Genomic DNA, 23,008 nt, shown 5'->3' with positions numbered 1-23,008 from the left:
CAAATGACAGTCTGCCTGAAGCATTAAAAAAATAAATATGAAGTTACTTAATAAAGAATCCAAGTATTTTTAATATAGGAGACATCGAGGAGGAGGAGAGGAAGGCACTCCATTGTCCTGATCTGTGTTTATTTACATATCTCTACACATAAAATCAACTGACCAGTTCCATGGATTTTTTTTAGGAACGAACTTTCCAAAAGTCTTTTAAATGTATATGAAAGGCTCCATTAAGTCATAGCTACAAAAAGTAATTAGATATATCAATGCCAGTTCTTCAGAACATTTCTATTTTGCAGCTAAATTTAGGAAAGTCAGTTCAACTTACTACTGAAAAGTCAACATATAGGCACTGTGTATGATGAATGATAGTGACTCAGGATGGTAAAATATAATTGTTAAGAGTAGACTTGAGAAGATGAAAAGCAAACTGGTTATTTGTTTTGCCTTCTGTAATTCCCCAACTTACCATTATGGCTGAGAGAGCTGACACAGAACCTAGGCAAGTAATTCCTGTAGTATAACTAGGATCAATCATGTATGGAACCATTCCACCAATGCTAGCAGCCAGCAACCCTGCATTCAATGCATGTCGACCAGGCAAAAGCAGTGGTGCAGAATTCAGGATACCTGCAATCAAATGCATGTTCAGAAATTGAAACATACATGTAGGACAGTCTGTCTCTAGCCCCAGACAAGACTGAATACCTCAACAAAAGAGAAAAAGAAGGAGGGAGGGGGATTGGGAGAAGAGACAAAAGTTAGTAGAAACTAAGACCTTGTACTGACTCAGTATTGCAATGCATTCAGGTGTATTCTAGATTCTCAAATATTCCTGTTTAAACTCATTTTATTTCCCAATCTTTCTTCAGTGCTTCAGAATAACTTACCTAATCTAAATATCTTTTTCTCTCAAAAAAGCCTTCATTATGTGGTTCGTTTGGTTTTGTTTTTGATTTTTCAACTTACATTCTGGCCCCAAGAGTTCACATGCTGTATGTGAAGTTCTGTAATAGGAAGGCCCTAGCTAGAACTTCTTAGTACAGGTATTATCAGACTCTCAAAAGGTGTGTGCTTACAAAAACATGACTACACAGATAAACCCCAAACATACAATACTCCTGCTTGAAATGCTTTAATTTCACCAGTACTCTCAGTCGCACAGAATTCCCACAGCTTCCTATGTTGGCAGAGACTTCACTGGAAAAAAGGTTCTGTGATTCAGCTGTGTGATTCACAGGTTCTGTGATTCAGGATGTTTGTTCAGACAAACATCCTTATTTTCACCTTAGGGGGTTGGTGATTTTTTGTTTTCTTTTTTCTTTTTTAAAATAACACAGCAAAGAGTGAAAATAATGCAAGCTTATCCATTATGATCCATTAATTTTGATTTACATAATTAGATGCCACGTGTCTCAAATTTATGAGAATTCGGGGGAAAGAATGAACTGATAGTCTCAGGACTTGAAGACAAAGGGTGTGACCTACTACCTCTAGTTCAATAGGATGGTGTAGAAAGGCTTATTATTATGATGCTGATCTGAAAATGGAAGGGGAAAAAAACACAAGTGGGCTGAAATAGGCAGTGAAGCTCACCAAGGACGTGCACACGTATCACTGGGGAGCGTGGAAGTGAGGCCAAAGATGAAGAAGTGGAAGAAAATCGAGAACAAATGACTAACTACTTAGCAGAAATACATACTACTGACAAATCCTTCAAAAGATTATTAGAGAAGACAGCTTTCCATCAATGTCATGCTTCCTCCTTCAATGGTGGTCTGAAACACTGAAGAAAGCAAACAGATGTTTCCCAAAGGAACTACTGCAAGGCTGTAACAGGATTAGTAATAGGAAGTTCTTCTCTTCTCTGGAAGTTCTTAGAATAGATACTATCTGCCTCCCAAAAGCTGTGTGCTTACATAATCAAAAATACGTGTAATAAGGAAACCTTCAGGTGCCTAAGAATCAGGAGTTAGTGTGTGTTTACGCACATTTACTAAAACATCAAGAGGCATGGAGTATGGAATTTGCATGGTAGGTAAATAGTAAATCAGATTGTTTAAAGTAAGACAGTCTTAACTGATACTGCAAAACTGTCTACCTAATGAAGCCTGAATGATGCTAAGAACAAAATTTCACAAATATTTCTGGTGCTCATAAAGTCCAGCAACACAAGGGTTTCAATTAATATATCTGTGCAGGAAGATGAAGTTGCAATCACAAGACTTCAATAAAATAAATGTCAGGTACAGTGTCTTAATAACTCTATGGCAACACTTATTTCTAGACAAGATGAATTGAGAGAAGCTTATTACCACTACTAATTACCAAGTCAGATATCTCCAAGCACTGAAGACAAACCTTTCATAAATAAAGCTGTACACAAGCAGGAACAGAATTAAATAGAAAACAGTACAGCCACAAGAATTAAACATATAAAACTTCACCTGATGCAAAACACAAGGTTTATTTCCAATTACATAGCAGTCTACAGGCAGAGCTAAATCCTGGAGGGGGAGAGGTAGGCAAGCCTTTAATACTTAGTTCTGAACAAAAAGATCTCACCTTGCAGCTTTCCATAAGCAATAAGAGAGCCACTGAAAGTCACTCCTCCAATGTATGTGCCAAGGTATGCCACAACCTTGGTGAGGTTTGCAGCTGGATCAGTAGCAAAGTGAGGATACTCGATCATGTATTCTGCTACACAGGTGAGCACAGCAGCCAAACCAACCAAACTATGGAAAGCAGCCACTAGCTGAGGCAGATCTGTAATCTGGATGCGTTTAGCAATCGTCAAACCTATTAAAGAGTTGAAGACAGAAGGGAAGTCATACAAAAACATAACCAATCTATGCAGCTAGAAATTGATATACCATGGTTTACCGTACAATGAATACATGCAAATACACACCTGCTCTAATGGAAAAATACATTCTGTATTACAAATTGCTGAGTAGCAGAAAGCTGCAAATGTGCAATAAGGATATGATACAAATTAGGGAGATGATTAAAGTACATTTTGTTCTGATAAGCCTAATTAAACATTGAGAAATTCAACATTTTATGTGAAGAAAGCACAGTTTGAAAAAGGGAATTTGGTAGCATTCATTAAGCAACTCAGCTTGGGCAAGTAAGTATGAACTTGGGCAGGTTCACCTGCTTCTTTATACCCAGATTCCACAACATAGATGATATATTCCTGCTTTTCCACCAGTCTCCCCATTCTTTATCATATCTCGATGCATTAATAATAAATGCCCTGGCACTTGTAATTTTTCATTTACATACTTGCAAAATAATATAAGAAAGCCATAAATTAGTCTGTTGACCAGGTTTTAGTAGCAGGGGGACTGCGCAGATGGCCTCTGTGAGCAGAGCCCAGCAGCTGCCCCTTGTTAGATAGGAGGCAGCTCCAGGCAGCTCCAAAAAGGACCCGGCTACTGTCCAGAGCTGAGCCAGCGAGCGATGCTGGTTGCATCTCTGGGAGAGCAGATTTGAGAAAGGAAAATAGGAAAAAATGCAGCCAGGAGAGAGGAGTATGAAAATGTAGGGAGAAACAATCCTGCAGACACCCCCGCCCAGGGGGGGCCTGTGCTGGAGCAGTTTGCTCCTGACAGATGGACCCCGTGGTACGGAGCCATGTGTGAGCAGTTCTTGAAGAGCTGCTGCCTGTGGGCAGCCCCCGCAGGCTCAGTTCGGGAAGGACGGCATCCCGTGGGAGGGACCCCACGGGGAGCAGGGGCAGGGAGTGAGCGTGAAGGAGCAGCAGAAACGAAGTGTTAAGGAACAACCGCAGCCCCCATTTCCCTGCACCACTCGGAGGGAGGAGGTAGAAAAGGGTGAAGAGGGGGGCAAAGGTGTTTCTAGCTTGCTTTTAGTTTATCAGTGCTCTAGTCTGTTAGTAATAAGCAATAAATTACATAAGTCTCCCTATATTGAGTCTATTCTGCCTGCAACAATAACTGGTGAGTGATCTCCTTCTGCTTATCTCAACCTTTGAGCCCTTTTTCATCATATTTCTTCCCCCTGTTCTTTTGTGGAAGGGAAGCGAGAGATCAGAGTGGTGGAATTTATCTAGCCATCAGTGTGAAACCACCACAGTAAGTCAATTCATCTGTGACCTGTACAATATTTTTTATCTACAGCTTGCAAAAATGCACATACGAAGCATATATTCATTAGTTTATAGTAGAATACACATACCTATGGTACCACCGAGTGCCATCGCACCTGACATCTGAGCCAACAATTCAGGTGAGGGTTTAAGGCCTCCAAGGGTTGCTGCTAAACCTCCTGCAACACCAATCATACCCAAAGCATTTCCAAGACGTGCTGTTCCTTGTGTGGACAGACCAGCCAGGGCACCAACACAGCATAAGCCTGAGCCCAGATACATCATCTTTAAAAGAAAAGCATGGATAAGAATATATGAAGTAGAGGTACGTAGTGCACAGCTGATGTCAAAAGCTTTCTGATTACTACACAATACAGTTTTCTCCAGAATGTGTGTAAGTCACAAGGTGACTTGCTCTTAATTGAAGTAAAAATCAAACTCTTGACTGTGAGAAATTGTTTTAAGAGATGTGATTTTGACCAATTAAAATGTGATCTTTATTGAAACTTTTTCCCCATTTTATGAGCTTAGTTTATCTTCACCACGAATATTAAACTCAAGTCAATACAACTTTCCTCATCAATTTAGAAGCAAGTTTTTCTTCAGTACTACTCCATAGCTGAACTGTCCCGTTCATTATAGGAATACTTTCAGACTTTGCTCACAGTGCCCCTGAACTCCTGCTTTCATAAAGAATAAGCAAACTTAAATGAACTGAGCTACACATAACATGTCTAGATAAGTAAAAAATTGTTATGTATTACAAGCACCTGGAATAAAGCTATGCTTGAATTGACTTTTTTCTTCCAAGCATAAAAGGCAATATACATTTATTTTTTTTATTATTGAAACAAACGCAAACAAAAGCCTACCATAAAAGATTCTATAGGTACAATCTCTGCATATCCCTCTGCACTGAAATTTCATTCCTTACAGACATCACACCTCCTTTAATTGTCATTCCAAGTTGAACTTTTAGAAACATTTAAACCAAAGCCTGGTTTCCTACAGTCACTTTAACATTTAAGGTGTAGCTTAGGAAAACTATCCAATAAATAACAAAGTATCTGTGGGCTCTTGAGTAAAAAAAAATAAGCTTTTAGAACTATAGATTCAGTATTTGGGGTATGATTGCAAGCTTAAAGTCAATCAACTCTAGCTTGGCCTTGTGGGAATACAAACCTGATGAAAACACAGTAGCTGATTTGCTATTTACACCTCAACAGACTAAGCAGTAAAGAAGCACACTACATTGTGAATAGTGGGCTGAATGCCACAAGGTTTATCTTCTTACCTGTTCAATGCTATAGCCACCATTGAGAGCGGCTGCATAACCTCCTACAAATACACCACCAGGAAGCAGGTACAAGTAGTTGTACTCAGGAGGATCAGTGGGACGTTTGAACATATCCAGCATTCTCTGTGTAACTAGAAACCCACCTAGCCAAAAAAGAAAGCAACAACTTTACAAAAATAAAGTCTGAAATTAAGCATGTGAGCTTATATAGCTTATTAAGCTATAAGAGATATTTAGCTAAACCATATTACCACACAAAGCTAGTAACTGACACCAACAAACCTTCTGGAAAGCTAGTAAGCTGGAAGACCACCTGGAAACAAAGGTGGAATCAGGGTGAGATCCTGCTGTTTTTGTTTTTGTTTTAACCTTTGAAGTGAATTCATAAAAAGAGGAGTTTGAAAGCCTGGAGGACTTGCTTTTACTCCATACTCTCTGCTGGCTATAAGGTGCAGTCTGGTTTATGATTCTGCTCTTTTCCCTGTCTATTCTAGCAAAAAAAAAATATATATTTATAAGTCACACGCCTTATTTTCACATCTTTTTATTTTGAAGCTGGGACTTCTGAAGATCAAGCAAACAGAATTTCATTCTATTCCAGGGGTATATTTTTCAAGTGGAAAAAGGAATTCAAGTTTAAATGCAATACCATCTGGAGGCATACAGGAAAATATATTTCATACAGCCATCACCCAAAGAATACTGTAAAATGCACATTTAAATACTTAAAAAAAAAAAAGAGAGGTTACTCCACAGGGCATACAAGCCAGATACACTAGCTACCATGAAATTTTGTGTTTTGTTTTGTTTTTCCCTTTATGGATGTTCTTAGACACTATTTCCAGAATAACATTTCTCAAGTCTATCCACTTAAAGATCTAAAAGAAATAAAAGAATTACAAAAGTACTTTAAGTTATCCTTGAAAAAAGGCTAACATTCATACCAGCAATATTGACTGAAGAGATGAAGGCTGAAAGCACTGCTAGACTTTGAGGAGCATTTTCAGGGAGATAGTTTCCTCCCATCAATACCAGCCCACCGACTGCTGTTAGTCCTATTTAAAAAAGAAAAAAAAGTTACTGAACCTTAGAAGGTCCTATATCTATAGAAAGCTTTCTTCCAGCTGTCAAACAGAGTGAAATTTTGACCCCTAATCTAGTCTCTATTAGTATTTAAAAAATTGCCATGATCTTTTTCACTAATACAAACATGTTTCAAATGAAAACAGTTAGTACACAAATGTAGTTTTAACATACGGTGCTTCAAGCACAGAGTCAGCCTTTGAATACTGGTTCAATAAAGAAACTGCTTTTAGTGTCAAAAAAATCAAGCTTGTAGCCTGTCACAAAGGCACAGACAGCCTCTTTCCCTATCTGAAATTTTTATGTTATCAATCTTACAGATCACTGTCAGAATTTTCCCCCCACCTCCAAAGAACATATTTTGAGGAGAGGAAAATAAAAGCAGAAAACATGAAAGACATGTTATATTCAGGTCAATACTTCAGACACAAGGGAGAAAAGGTGTGTTGTATGAAAGAGACTGCAGCACTCCTGAGTGAAACAAACTTTAAAGCAAGGAGTTTAAGAATGGAAAGTTTGTTAAAAATAAAAAATACGCAACACCACATTTGCCTTTCTTTTGGAAAAAAAAAAGGCTCTTGGAAACAGTGTTTTAGTTATCCTTGTAACTGATGAAAGTAGAGATGCTCTTTGCCATTTTAAAAGACAAATCAGACATTTGTCTAAAGCTCACATAAAAGGAGTTGCGCCTCCTTCAAGTAGAAAATAAGCAGCTGTATGACTATTACTTACCTGAGATAGCATTAGTCACTGACATAAGTGGAGAGTGAAGAGCAGGAGTCACACCCCATACTGTATGGTACCCCACTATTCCAGCTAGGCCAAATGTCGTCACCATTTGCGTGAAAGCAGTATTAGGAGCTACAATGCCCAGTCCTAACATGCTAGCTAAGCCTAGAAGAAAAGCACAGGAAAATTATTTTACAACTTTTGAATGGTTTCCTGCATTTAAACTTATGGGTATTTAAGTCTCACATAATACATTAAAGATTGAAGATTAAGTTGGTTCTGCTGCAAAGTATGGACAATTCCTAGCAAGAGTTCTTCAACAATTGAAATGTTTTACAGATAGTTAGAAACAAAAAACAAACACACACACATGCTCACTGTGTGAGTCAGCACTGTTTGAAATGTTAGTATTTTTGGTTAAATTTCTAAAACTTTATTCTCCTCTCAAAAGCAATTATTACACAGCACTGATTTTGTGCTAGGATACACCAGCCAATCAACTGGTCTCTGAGCTAGTTATTAAATTCAATAAGTAAGATGAGGAGTCACTTAGAAGTATTAATTAAATGAGGAGCAGTCTACACTGATTCTCCAACTCTGGAAATTGCTTACCTGCTGTGTATACAGAAGCACTAGTCATAGTTTTTCTAAAAGGTGTAATAGTAGCTGCTTTTTCCGCTTCCAGCTCTGCTACCGTCTTCTGTTTCACAGGAGCTCCTTGAGGAATGTTATTTGGTGGTGGTGCTGGGAAAATCACCTTGCCATCCTGACAAGAGATATTTACAGTTATGCCTAACACAGCAGATGCTTTATAACTAGAAGAGTGTACTATTCTTAATCTTGTAACTCAGTGAAGTCTTAACATCCTAGAGCATCTTCCTTTTTACGCATCAGAAGTTTACAAGGCTGAAGGAACAGTACAGCCTGACTAAATTAACCACACTGGTTCACACATTTATCAGACACAATTTAATGTTGGGGTCCAAGTGTACCAGGTAAAAGCACAGCATGTGGCTTGAAAGCTGGACCCAAAACAAGGAGGGAAGTTTTCTTAGATAGAAAACACTTATCCAAAATAAAATGGGGGCTTGGAAATAGCAAGTTCTACTACAGATCAGAACTCTAATCAGTCTGCCAGACCTCAGAAAGGGTCCAGACATGTGTCTCAGATTTTTGTGTGTTCCCAGGTCTCTGAAGGAGAAACCCCTGGAGCTTTCAGACCTGAAAATTGTACACACCTCCTCAGTGGTCTAGAGATCTGAAGTCAACATAAGCCTCTTCCAAAATAGGTATTTATAAGCATTAAAACATCTTGGTAACATTATCCAACAAAACTCAACAAAAATTAATACCTCTTCTTTCCTACCTAATAGAACTAAAAGTGTTCTGCATACTGTCATTGCACAAGACCATACTAGCCCATGTCCAAAGTTTCTATATTATTTCTCAGTAAAACTTAAACTATCCTGCATATTCTAAATCCACTATTTTTTTCTGAAGTTACTCTTCTATAAACAAAAAATTGTATTTATATATTAAAAAATAGTAGTAATAAAGGAGGAATGTTTTTATGGGCCTGTAATAGTATTTCTAAACTGTTTTAAATAACTACTTTTTATCACATGAGAACAACATGAAAGTTTAATATTTTCCTCTTTTTCAACAGTAGACATAGGTATTTGTTTAACCATGGTAAGAAGACAGAACCAAAGAGGTTTTCCTTCACAAAAAGGGATAGAGGAATATTCAACTGAATACAAACATGATTGCCCACAATGTCCACCAAAACACCTCTGAAGTCTGTCAGCATGCAGTTATCTTTGAATATGTTTTAAGGAGACAGCACTAATAAACATGAAAATATGTACCCGCAAGTCAGAAAGGGAATATTTTACTGACCTACCTTCATTACTACAGTTCCTCTAATTACATGATCCAGAGTGCCATAATCAAACTCATCTTTTGGATCAAAGTAGAAGTTCTCTTTGTCAGGACTAATAGCCTTTAGTAGTTTGATAATGTTATTAGAATATAGAGTACTGGCCTGAGTAGCCATTCTGCTAGGCAGGTCTGTGTAGCCAATGTGTGTAACACCCTGAAAAAGATTCAAGTAAAATATAAGGACTAGTCTTTCAGTGTTCTGAAAAAGCAGCATCTCTTCCAATACATCCTTCTGGAAATATGTATCCAAACAGTCTCATTTTTTTCCTGTTACCTGCATCTCTAACAGAATCAGCTGAGAGAGGGTTATTTACAACAGTTAGAAAATTCAACATGATCAAAGCCAACACATTAAATGCTATTAGCAACTAGCCTACACAGAGACAAGGTCATACTGGTACAAGAGATTGACTTCTCCAAACGCTACTGTTCTCTCAGAACTTAGATTCTCTTAAAGCAACCAGATAAGAGATTATCCTGCTCAGTGCTTGGCACCTTCTCAATCCTTCCAGAGGGCATACACTGGAGGCAATTTTCTATACCACAGATGAGTGAAAGGAGCTTCCTCAGAGCTAGCTAGCTGTCCAAGAAGTATGCTCAGGTTCACACTTATGTAGAAATATAACACAATATCCACACTGCTCACAGAACAAATGTGAGTATACCTGGCTGTCAGGCTCTTGAGCTTTTGGAAGACACTGGAAACCAAGGCTAGCATACACCCCCTCATGCTCAAGCAGATTCACATTAAAACACTGCTCCTGCAGCTTACAGCTAAGACCTGTGCATACTTCTAGGAACTCCAACTTCTTGATACAATGCTGTAGAACACTGCTAATAGTTCCGCACTGCTGCTCAGTTCCACAGCTCAGTTCCAGTACACTATACTCAGGGGTAATATGCCTCTGACTAAAAGCACTCCACATAACTTATTCAAACAAGTATTTGTTTACTTCTGTTCTACACACTCTAAGTTCAGTTTTTAAACAAAGACACCAGAAGTCTTGAAAACCACAAATACAACGTATGACACGCAATATATGTGTACAGCCCTGTTTATATTAACGACAACCATGGTAGCAATATGTTCTAGAGGCTTCCCTAGAGTACAGCACTACTGGCATTATGCCCTTACATTCACAGAATCAGAGGATGGTCTGGGTTGGAAAGGACCTTAAAGATCACCTAATTCCAACCCCCCTGCCATGGGCAGGGACACCTCCCACCAGACCAGGTTGCCCAAAGCCCCATTCCGCCTGGCCTTGAGCACTTCCAGAGATGGGTCATCCACAGCTTCTCTGGGCAACCTGTGCCAGTGCCTCACCACTCTAAGTAAGAATTTCTTCCTAACATCCAATCTAAATCCACACTTTTTTTAGTTTAAAACCATCACTCCTTGTCCTTCCACTCCACTCCCTGACAAAGAGTCCCTCTCCAGCTTTCCTGTAGGCCCCCTTTAGGTACTAGAAGGCCACTATAAGGTCTCCCCGGAGCCTCCTCTTCTCCAGGCTGAACAACCACAGCTCCCTCAGCCTGTCTTCACAAGAGAGGTGCTCCAGCCCTCTGATCATCCTCATGGCCCTCATCTGGACTCATTCTAATAGGTCCATGTCCTTCTTGTGCTGGAGACCACAGAGCTGGACACAGGACTCCACGTGTATGTTACCAAATAACAACATGGGAAATCTGCTACTTTGAACATATTTCAGTAATCACTAATAGATTTCTCACATGTACCAAAAATAAAACCTATGAACTGAAAACAAGCACTCAACTTGAGTCAATGAACACTGGAGCAAACACAAAGTAGTTAGTCCAGCGCAGGTCAAAATTTCTTAATTTAATGCTACTTCTAGTTTGGTTAACAAGTGGTTTGGATACTCTAGGGGAGATACAGTCCTGTTGGCGAGGCTGATGACATATCAAGATGACACCCTTTCGAAGCTTAAATTGCATTGAGCTAAGCCAGAGGTTGCACTAAAATACACACTGATACAGTCTGAACCTATTTAGTTGTACCAGTGACATGGATTATAACCTCCAGTTGTGAGAGGTGATGAGCAAGTCAAAGAATCTCTTGCTACTGATGTCTCCTTAGGTAGACCAAGAAGCTCAGACCACACCCAGCTCAGCAGAGACAAACCACTGAACTGGAAGCCTAAGAAAAAACGCTTCCTTACTTACCAGCCTAACTAATACTACAAAAAGGTATTTGTTTCTTTAAAAATCTTCAAATTATTATACAAAGAGATGACTTTCAACCAAATGCAAATCTAAAGGACTACTTTAGTCCAAACAGACAAAATGGCTACTCGTTTTCAGCATACAATTTATAAAATCCTATCTTCAGATTAAGTATGAATGTGAATTCATGCAAACTGAGAACAACGTGCAGACCAAAATGTTTACCTTATGAACATACAATTCTCCAGGCTTTGTAGTCTCAATGTTTCCTCCTGCTTCTGCAGCTAAATCCACAACAACTGAACCTTCCTTCATCGATTCAATCATATCTTTCTTAAACAAGACTGGAGCTCTTTTACCTGTCAAGACAGGACAAAGCAAGTTAAAAAATACAGCTTTTTTCTGCAGATAGTTTGTGGTGAAAAAAGGTCACTTTAAAGACAGATGTTTATGAGGGATGAGGTACATACACAGAAAGCATCTAACACTTTTGTTTTAACAGAAGACACAGCTCCAAAACATGCAAACTTACACAAGCTAAAAGACAAATTAGCGTATTTCATGTAAAACATACCTGGAATAAGTGCTGTAGTGATGATAATATCAACATCTTGGCACTGTTTGGCAAAGAGCTTCATTTCAGCTTCAATAAATTCTTTGGACATCTCTTTAGCATAACCACCTTGGCCCTCTCCAGCTTCCTTTATGTCTACTTCCAAAGGCTCTGCACCAAGAGACTTGAACTGTTCCAGAGCTGCAGCTCTAGAGAAAGAAAATTGTGGGGGGAAGGAAAATACTGCATTTTCAGAAGTAGCTCAATCCACCATGAATTTTATGATCTTTTTAGTAGCAGTCTTCAGGCACGAAATCTAAAGCTTATCCTAGTACTAAGGAGACTGTAACTGAAGTCCTCAATTTTCTGTGTTTAGTGAAAGAAGTGTTTGCATCAGTAATTTTAGGTCCCTAATGATGACCCTTGGATAAGGAATGTAGGCAGCCTTACAGGCAGGTTTCCTGTACAGTCAGTGGAGTTGCTCCAAGAAGCAGAGCTGGGAACTTAGCTGTTTTGACTACACCTGCTCACCCAATTCTGTTGCCTTGACTAGGTAAGTCTAGAGCCCTAACTTAGATGACTAAGGTAGGTGACAAATAGACACCATAGCTTGTGGCCCTGTCTTTAGCCTGTGAAATGGGAAATACCAGTGAGTCTGACTTTCACAGCGAGAAATGTTTTTAACAATTATTTGTACAGTATTATGTTTTTAACAGTAAAACTGTAATTTATGTTGCATCACATTATATCACAGTAAATAACGTAATTCCAGTGAGGTGAAGATTCACAACGTGCAGAGGATTTACCACATACATTCTCATACAATGAGAAAAATATACGGGATGCTTAAAATTGGAATTAGAAGAAAAAATTGAAATGCTTTAAACAGATTTTGTTCTTTTTATGACATACAGTTTTTCTAACAAACTAGAGTGAAAGTTTTTTTTAATAATGCACATCATAAATCTGGAGCATATTCATTTTTATTCTTCCACGTCAGATACAGCTAAGTAGCACTAGATGCCACTTCTGCATAAAAACAAACAAGTAATTCAATGTAGATACAGTATTAACCACAGACAAATATAAGAAGTCCACTTAAATGAAAAAAATTTAATCACATTTGCATTTCCTGTATCAATAAGAATGTTTGTCTGTAATTTTCCCAGTCTATTACTCTAAAAATGGCCATTGGACAAAATAATACTTCTGAACATAAAAGAGATCCCCCAAGAAATCAGCATCTAAAGCAGCTTCAGATGCAGTTCCTGCTCCTTCACCTTGAGTTTCATAAATAAAATAACTTGATCTCTTTCTTTCCTTCAGCAGACTGAAAGAAGTTTGCCTCAAAAAAGTTCCTAGAGAAGTTCTCTTTGGGATCAGGAGAGTAGACATGAATGACAATACGCAGCTATAAACCTGGATCAAAGCAAGCTATAAACGAGAGCATAGAGATTCTTTCTTTACTCTTCTTCCCTGCAACCCAAAAAACAGACACACACAACTCTGGACAAAGGCCCTGTCTTTATCATTTTCATAAAGTGATTTTTTTTTATATACATATAGTTATGAATGATTTCATGAAAGTTTCAATTTTGGGCAGAATAAAAAATGAAGCTATAATGCAGGAAAAAAACGGTAAGAAGGGAATTGTGATTCAGTGCAGAAAGAGTGCTTTCACTGGACTACTGCTGCAAACAACCTTAGCTGAAAGCCATTTCAGATTGCTATTTCTTTTTTCACACACCCACCTTGTATCAAATCCACGAACCACTGCACCCATCGATTTCGCTGCTCCTGCAGAAGCCAGGCCAGCAACTCCTCCTCCAATTATCAAGACCTAGAACAATACCATTATCCTGCTTTGAGCATAAGCTAAAAGTAGAGCTGATTAGATAAACAGCAACATTGTACCACTTTCACAACAGCAGATAAACCTCATTGTAAACAGTCATTTAAAGGAGTTAACATAGGACACAGAACCCAGAATGACTGAAATTGCCCTATAAAAGTAACAGTTTAAAAGCTCTTAATTTCATTTATCTGAGAGCCAACTCACCTGTAGCTAATAGTTTATGGAAGCAGATATGGGTTTTCCCCTTAATTTCTCTCACTGTTTTTTTTAATCTTTACTTTCATTTTTCTTCATCCTAATCCAACTGCATGCAATTCCTTCAAGCAAAGCAACCCCTTCAAGCACAGCCTTCAACACATCCGAAATCCCTGCATCTCTGACTTTTCCTAACTGCTTCCTCACCTTCCACCCCAGAAAAAAAAAAACATCTATATATATATATATATATATAAATAAACATCCATGTATATCTAGTCTGAAGTTTAAAACTAAGCAAACTTAAAACTCCAATTACTTTATTCTTCCCCCCCCCAAGAAAACACTATAGGTAGTCAACAAAAATCCATATGGGAATACTAATACATATTTCTGAAGTCTATAGAACTAGCCCCAAAGAAGGGAAAAAAGCCTTGAACAGTTTTCAGCAGTGGTTAACTGTGATCAGGAATTCACATATTCCCCTGGCACAGTATCTGCTTAATTGCACTTACCTTGGCTGGAGGAACTTTACCAGCAGCTGTGATCTGACCCGTGAAAAACCGACCAAAGTGATTTGCTGCCAGTACAACAGCCTTGTAGCTGTCAAGCAAGGAAGAAAACATTCAGTATTTTCCCTGGCTCAGCACAATTCCATTCATGACAGCCATCAAAAAGATGCACATTTGACTATAGCATACACAAGATGAAACAAGTTTACTATCTTATTCTTGGGCCCAACAGTCTCTCCATCTTTGCTCATATTTATTGCCCTTTTTAAAAAAAAAAAAAAAGAAAAACAATCATGCATTGCATTTTCAGAGAGGACTTTTGGACTGCAGAATACTGGATGTCGACAACTATTCACTCTCTCAAATAAAATTTTCAATGAATAATAAATACGTAACTTGCCAAAAGTTAAGTGTTGTCTTCGAAGCTACTTTCAAAGGCTACAACCCAAGGTTCATTAGGGAAGGAACCATGTACACACATTTGCAAAACCCAGAGTAATTTTGTAGTAAGCTCACTTAGACAAGCAAGCACACATTCAGGAAAAAAAAATAAAAAAAGATAGCTAACTCTTCAGATTTATATACCTTAGGGCAAGGTGCTCAACTTTATTTCTTTTACCCATCTGCTTTCATAGCCTTCCTGGAACGGATGACTGGACACCATGTTAACATCACAGCAGCTATCTGAAAATGCAGATTACTATGCAATTATGTCTCTTATTAATAAAAAAATAAGTTTCATACCCAGCAATGTTGGCCATAGAGCTAAGTGCATCATATCCCTGAGCAATGGTGACCCGTGGAACCTGATCCATAGCCAGGACAGTAGTTTTTTTTTCTGCAAGTTTTTTCAGAAGGTCTGGATTTTGTGCTGGGTAGATAAAACTAATCAGGGTAGCCGATGTCTTGAAAAGGTCTGCTTCATGTACACCTAGAGCCGGGTTATGTATTGGAGCCCTCACCTGAAGAAAGGAAGAAGTAAGAAAGAAGTTTCCAAACTAATCAGTGGAAATAAATCAGTGCACACTGTTTCCTTTCTACAGCTTGCAGTCTGTTCATTTCCACCCACAAAATACACAAGGAAGGAAGTATATCAAAGGCTGTTTACACAACTAAACTGAGTAAATGCATTTATTAGATGCTGTCCATGTATTAGAATTAGCTCCATGTAGATGGGTGACAGAGCAATAATAGTCAAACTTTCAGAAAGATCTCACAGCTTCTAATCAGCAGTTACTGGCTTTCATGACAGACAGCTGTCTCAAAACCAGCCGTTTGCAAACAAAATGAGTACTGAACATAGGTGCCAGTTAAACTCTACAGGCTAAGAATCGCTAACCAGTTTTGCAATGCACTACCACAAACAAGAAATTACAAGAATGAACCCCAGCAAATACCCATCTTGATCTATACTCAATTTTTCTTTTATTTATAAAAAAACAAAAATGGTTGTTCGCAAACTAACTCACAGAAACTCTGTATTCAATCCTTACAGAATAATTTCAAAAAAAAAAAAAACATTTAAAGGAAGCCTCGACATCAAGATGAAGGCCCATTTTGTCCCTTCAGGACACAGCATAACCTAATAGCTGTCAAGTAACTTCACTTTTAGCAGTCTTCACTGATCAATTACAATTCCTCTAGTTACAAGTACTTTTGAAACACACCGTTGCTGCACAATTTTTGTATGTCTGATTGAGAAAACTTAGAAACTCGCACCTTCAAAATTCCAAGCAACTCTCCCTGAAGAGTAACTTGGAGTTGTGCGTTGCTAATCTTAGAGTAGAAGTTTCTTAGAGCATGGATCTTGTCTGATTAGTGTCCTGAACTAGCCTACCTTTCTTTAGAAAACAAATCCTCCAAGGTAGTTAAAAACTTGACAAGAAATTATCCTCAAATTTTTCAATGCTGTTGTTTGCTAGTTAAGTACTATAGCTGCACACATGAGCTATAAATAAAAAGACTAAATTAAATCAGAACTTAGAATGAAACAAAAAAAATTGAAGGAACTTCTTTACTGAACTTTCAGCAGACTACTGGAAAAATTTGACCTATGTGTTTCTCCAAAAAGACAAATATATAAATAAAGCAATTACTTTGACAACCAAATCAGAAGCCAGGACTTCCTTGGTCCCCTGGATCTTTGCTCCAACTTCTCTGTAATGGTCATCAGAAAATTTGGAGGCTTCTCCAGCACCAGATTCCACCACAACATTGAAGCCTTGCTTAACCAAGGCTTGAACTCCAGCCGGTGATAGAGCCACTCTCTTCTCATTCTCAAATATCTCCTTGGGGACACCTACAGTCAGCTGTTTATAAGGAATTCCTGTAGGAGGGGATAAGGTAAGATAGCATTAGTTGCACTGAAGATTATTGAATTTATATTAATGATACTCCTCAGTGTTGTACAGAGACATGCACATGTCACATTTAATGATTCTCTTCAGGGAAAGGGAAGAATTACTGTTTCTAGCAGTGCAGTTTACATTTCTTCAAATTATGCCATCTTTCTAAATGTCCCTGTTCTCTCAGGTATCAGCAGAGAAGCACAATCATCCATGCAAGCACTAACAAGGGTTTACTGCAGTTCATACACATCTGATTTCATACAACTCTGGTTGTATAAATCAGAATAACAAATATACAATATAAGGTATTCTGGTGATAACACATTCAGTCTGGTATAAGATGAATTTAAATCCCTCTCTTTACTTTAACTTTACTACGAAGAAACTTTACTATGAAGAAATACACAAATGAGTTTTAGTAGCAGAACTGTGTTTTAAATAAACATCAGTTCTAAATGTCTATCAAAACCATATTACAGTTGTCCTAGGTCACTACTAATGAATGTAAAAACCATACCACAAAAGCACACTGAGGGGCACAATTACATTAATGTACATCTCTAAAGGTTGCTACAGAAAATGAAAAAATGACAGTTTTTTGAAGTAGTTGAAGAATAATGAAGTATCGGGCTACTGGTTTATCTAATTACACTTCTCTTTAATTTTATCTCCTTACCTGAAGTTCTTCCAGGTTCTATAAAATAACACCAGGAAACCGCAGAAGCTTCAATTTGCCAGTTTTAGCTTTGAACCATAGAATGGTTTGGGTTAGAAGGGACCTTAAAGATCACCCAGTTCCAACATCCCACACCTTACACTAGCCCAGGCTGCTCACAGCCCCATCCAGCCTGGCCTTGAGCACTTCCAGGGATGGGGCATCCACAGCTTTTCCAGGCAGCCTGTGCCAGAGCCTCACCACTCTCTGAGGAAAGAACTTTTTTCCTAACGCCTAATCTAAATCTATCCTTTTTTAGTTTAAAGCCATTCCCCCGTCCCATCACTCCACTCCCTGACAAAGAGTTCCTCCCAGCTTTCCTGTAGGCCCCCTTTAGGTACTAGAACACCTCTGTAATGACTCCCCAGAGCCTTCTCTTCTCCAGGCTGAACAACCCCAGCTCCCTCAGCCTGTCTACACAGGAGAGGTGCTCCAGCCCTCTGACCATCTTCATGACTCTCTTCTTGACCCGCTCTAACAGCCCCACATCCTTCTTGTGCTGGGGGCCCAGACCAGGACGCAGCACTGCAGGTGGGGCCTCACAAGGGCAGAGCAGAGGGGCACCATCCCCTCCCTCCACCTGCTGCCCACCCCTCTGTTGGTGCAGCCCAGGATGCAGTTGGCCTTCTGGGCTGCAAGAGCACATGGGCTCACATTAAGCTTCTCATCAGCCAACATCCCCAAGTCCTTCTCAGCAGGGCTTCTCTCAAACTTAATGTTTCAAGTTACAAACGTCTAACTTTGTTCTTTGTAGTCCTCCAGTCTGACAGTTAAACTCTGATCCAATCAAGTGTTTAAATACATTTATAAATACAGTCTCAGGCAGAACAATCATAAATCACGCTGCCACGTTGCTAGACAGCATGCACACAGGCCCAGTTCTGCAACACCTTTCACTGATGTGTATGCAGAATTTAAATCTCGATTCTGACATTTATATGAAAGGCCTACACTGCATATGTGATCTTGAAAAATAGCTTGAGCCACCTAAGCAGTTACTCATATTAAAGGTCAAGCAAACAAACAACAACAAAAAGCAAACAAAAGAGGGTGATAGCCTTATTTTAAATCGTAAATCTGATTTTTAATTGGCCACCAATACTCTGCATTTTGCTGTAAAAACTGTGCCAGACTAGGAAAGTGTTGCACATTTTAGGAAGGCCTCCTTTTCACTTTTTGTTTGACTGTGATAGAAACAAGTAAAACAAAACCAAAGTCATATCATACTATGAGAACTTTAAGGAAATTAATTATTTTGATATTTTTAAATCTAAACCTATCTATGAAATAAAACTGGGACTGCACTGTGCTTAAAGCTGAACATCTGAAATTTTTAGATTAACAACTCTCAAGATACTATCAATTTGATAGTAATTTGATTGAAAATACAGTAGAAAGAGTTGCTAAGAGCTGGTACTTAGATATCTACCTGTACTTGTCTCATCCATTAGAAAAAAAACTAAATTAAACACAACCAATAAGAAGGCAGCAAGAAAGATAATCAAAGAACTACTTATTATTATTACTTTTTATTTTAGCTTTCTCTTTAATTTAAACTAATAAAACTGTAAGACAAGTGTTGTGATATTTATTATGTTGGAGAACATCTAAAAAATTTTTAAGGCAAAACTCAATTTAAAAAAATGCTATAAAGGACAAGTAGTAACAAGTACGAGAATGCACATCTAAAACAACAGACTCACAGAGACGACAATGCCTGGCAAAGATTTGCTTCACCAGCGCACGCATCTGAACAGCACTGTGCAACTAAGTGCATCCTTATCACTTATGCTTATGACTTTCATGAAATCAACTCAATGGAAACGAACTCTGTTGTCTTTTAAAAGCATAAATGAAACCAAAATGACTGAAATTTGTTAGAGTGAGAGATGAGCCATAATTTCAGGAAAGAAGTATCTCCAGGACTGGAGGCAAAAAGCTTTTCAAGAAGCAATGAGAAAATAAAAACTAGGGTGCTACACATTTGCATTCTCCTTTTGGAAGTTTTTTGCAGTAGACAAATACAGAGAGAGGAAGGAATGAATTAGAGCACATACAGGGAATAGAACAATGGCTGCAAATTTAAAGGTGCACAGGCGCTCAATGAAAGCTTACACACTTCTCAGAATATATTTCTATCTGCTAAGGCCCAAGTTCTTATGAAAAATGATACTGACTTATTTTTATTCAATTGCTTTTGTGTGGAATGCCAGAGCAGAAGAGCTAAAAGCTACAAAGGACAGGACATGAATATGTACTATGTGCCGAACGTGTTTTCTCATTTCCATCTTTCACATTATTGCATGGCATGCAATAAAAACATGTAAAGTTTTTGTTTGTTTGTTTTAATACAGAAAGGATTTGTACCTCCTCTACTAAGCACAATGACTGGAGACCAACACTGAGGACTATGTCCTCCTCCAATGCTTTGGGAAATCAAATCCAAGAAGAACATTCAGCAAGTCTCGCTGATCTATCCCCTTTTCTCCTCTGTCCCACTGCCAAATATCTCGCAACCAGAATTCAAGTGAAAAGTGAAGCTAACAGGTGTCAGCTTGCCAGCCTTTAACCAGACCAGTTAAAAGACACTTTTTAAGGACAGTACCCTGAGCTATCATATCACTGAACACAAAAACGGAGCAAATGTCTACAACTGCAAAGTAAAGATCTATGTTGAAACTTCAAGAGAGGATATGATGAATACTGGGTTTGAAGGAAGCTAAACTATTAACACAGATTTGGTTTGTTGAATCCAGCAGTTTCAGTTATAAAACTGGAACCCTGATTTAGTTTTTTAACTTGAGAAAGCACATCTGCTAACTTTGTCTTGGGTTTAAAACTGCATGAATGAAGCTTCCAAGTTGCATTTTTAGGCCTCCATGCAAGATAATCTCTTTATGAAGTGCCTGGGCTATGTTTTAGTAACTTACTGCTTTACGACATCAAGAACATTTCTCAAACACAGACCAATTTACACATACCTTGACCACTATGAGTCACGTGAAGACTTCAAATGTGCTGTTCATCCAGTAAGAGATGCACAGTACTTTTTCTGATATAAAGAATCAACACAAAAAGGATTTTGCCACTATCAAAAGTAGAATCATTAAATTTCACAGGCCTTAGAATCTTAGCATTAAACATATGTAAATTCAAATTTAGAAAAAATAATGAGAATACTGTAATTTTAAGTAAGACACTTACTATTATGCTTTCTCACCCCCCTTAATATAAACTGCACGGTGTAAGAAGAAAAGTGGAAAGCACAGTCTTGAACTTCAGGTAAACACAATACATGCAGGTAATCTAGATCTCCAAGCTTCAGAAATCAAACAATTAAGAAGTATTATAAAAGCAATCTTTTCCACTTAACTTCCATTCACAAATTGGGTATTTAAAGAAGATCCGAAATTAAAGCTATCAAGAAAACCCAGAATATTTTATGCAGAAAAAAATGAGAAAAATACATTTATCTGCTTAACCTGATCTCATGAAGTACCCTGTAGCAAAGTAGGATCAGCAAATATCACTGACTGACTGAGACAAAACAGAAGGGAGAAATAAGCTACATTTTCTGGAATGGGAAAACAGGATATGAAACCTGCCTAACTGCTAAATTACTCTAACAATAGCTTTAAACAAACCATCTCACCTGTTCTGAAGATGAGGACAAATTCAGCAGAACAGCAATATGATGTAGGCAAAAAAAAAGAATGATAAAGAAGATTAAACAAACACCTGAGCCTTGCCCTTACATGAGAAGAGAAGAGAGAAGAGGTATACAGTTTATGAATAATGTACAGATTAGCTATAAAATTAATCGTCAATGAACTGTTATAGGCTTAAAGTCTTGCAAGATTTAGAAAAAAATAGGAAAGAACAAAAACAGAAAGAACATTACAAATCCCAAGGTAGAGGGGGGTTGAAAGTCATATATTTGTGGGCAAGCCAATCTGGATGCATAATAAGAAACTTCAGTTGGTCACTCTGCAAGCACCCATTAGCAGGGTCTAGGAAAGTTTTACATCTTTTTCTGAAAAACCTGATGTTGGCAACTGGTTGAAATAGACCATTGGAATACTTGTTTATTCCTGTATGAAAATACCTGTGATTTTAAGAACGAGAAAAAATAGCAGCAACATAAACAGCTGTAAGAAACATATCCATCCTCCAAGTTTACTTTTCAACTGACTCCAGTCTCTCCACTGTGCAGGGAACTGTTATTCCTGTACTTAAGACATCGTGGACTAAATGAAAGCTTATTTGAGATCGTGGAAGTAATAACTACAGGCTTAAGAAGAAACACAGCACCACTAGTCTTTTCCCAAAACTTATTTTTCTTAATCTTACAGTGATTCCACCAAGCATCACTTTAAGCAAACAATTTCCTAAAACTAAATAAAATGTAATTTTATACGCTGTTGAATTTTGATTCAAAAGCACATAAATAAGTATACATAGGCAGCACTACTGTTACTGATTTGTCCCTCAATTACTGCTTTATCCTTGATTTGTCCTCTGCTGAATGACAAATCTCATGTTACCAAAATGAACCATAAGGACAGCTTAATTATCAACCAGAAGACTTATGAAACTTAATAATTCTCAGTATTAAACAACTATATTGCATGAATATAAACACTACTCTCCATTAAACAAGGGCTTCCACATGAGAGTGGAAAGGACAGCACTGAATGCTTAAACATATTATGCTAACAAGACTTATCCCTTCCTATGGAAAAGTTTATGAAAATCAATTCATAAAAACAAGTAAAAAATATATACAGACATACAGATATAGTGATTTTGAAAAAAACAGAAGAGATCCTTCGGTTTCATGATCAAATTTGCAGTCAAAGCCAAACACAAGAACTGATTACAAATCCAAACAACAAGAGCCCTTACCTGGGATATTTGAGAAAGAACTTTGAACCTAGTTTCCTACATCCCAGGTTAACATGCTCAACCAAAGGATAATTTGCAATATCAAGACAGACGGATGTCTCTTTCATTCAGATAATAAATATGGGAGAAAAAATTGGGAAAAAAAAATCATGGGATATCAAAACAATGCCCTGATCAGTTTTCACAGAACCCAGCTCCCTAGGCTGTCAGTCAAAGAAATTCAAAAAAGAAGATTCTGAAATTTAAAGAAATTTCTCCATGCAACTTTGGTAAAAAGTCATGTGATACAGATTATCAGAAGTTGCCAGAATAAACAAACAACGCTCTTCTCCCACCACATTTCTTCAGAATCCCCAAACACCATGTCATTGACTTGAAAGGACCCCAAAACGCACCAGCTACTAATGCAGTTTGGTAGAAATTCCACACGGTAAAGGTGTTTCTAGGTTATATGCCATGCACTGTGTTTTCTCAGACATTTCTGTTCACAAACACTGATGCTTTTCTAGACCTCCAAAAGATCTACTAATGTGGCACCTACCATACATCACACGTACTTTTTTTTTTTTTTTTTACA

General features: G+C 38.0%; 1 protein-coding gene across 4 annotated transcripts in view; it reads right to left on the bottom strand.

The window, feature by feature from the left end:
* The window catches only part of NNT (nicotinamide nucleotide transhydrogenase), a 42,640-nt gene that overhangs the window by 17,866 nt on the left and 1,766 nt on the right, over window positions 1–23,008 (bottom strand). For all 4 annotated transcript variants that reach the window (XM_080575058.1, XM_080575055.1, XM_080575056.1 and 1 more), the window contains exons 3-16: window positions 16,560–16,789; window positions 15,208–15,425; window positions 14,467–14,554; window positions 13,653–13,741; window positions 11,923–12,110; window positions 11,574–11,707; window positions 9,127–9,318; window positions 7,836–7,989; window positions 7,227–7,388; window positions 6,356–6,466; window positions 5,409–5,554; window positions 4,204–4,399; window positions 2,566–2,799; window positions 470–630 (exon numbers count right to left, since the gene is read on the bottom strand). In XM_080575058.1, the coding sequence (XP_080431184.1) occupies window positions 470–630; window positions 2,566–2,799; window positions 4,204–4,399; window positions 5,409–5,554; window positions 6,356–6,466; window positions 7,227–7,388; window positions 7,836–7,989; window positions 9,127–9,318; window positions 11,574–11,707; window positions 11,923–12,110; window positions 13,653–13,741; window positions 14,467–14,554; window positions 15,208–15,425; window positions 16,560–16,789 (2,303 nt within the window). The remainder of the gene's footprint in view (window positions 1–469; window positions 631–2,565; window positions 2,800–4,203; window positions 4,400–5,408; window positions 5,555–6,355; window positions 6,467–7,226; window positions 7,389–7,835; window positions 7,990–9,126; window positions 9,319–11,573; window positions 11,708–11,922; window positions 12,111–13,652; window positions 13,742–14,466; window positions 14,555–15,207; window positions 15,426–16,559; window positions 16,790–23,008) is intronic.

The sequence above is a fragment of the Anser brachyrhynchus genome, assembly GCF_964034855.1.
Source record: "Anser brachyrhynchus genome assembly, chromosome: Z".
NCBI classification, from domain to species: domain Eukaryota; kingdom Metazoa; phylum Chordata; class Aves; order Anseriformes; family Anatidae; genus Anser; species Anser brachyrhynchus.
Note: the sequence above shows the minus strand (reverse complement) of the source record. Positions and strands in the feature narration are given on the sequence as shown.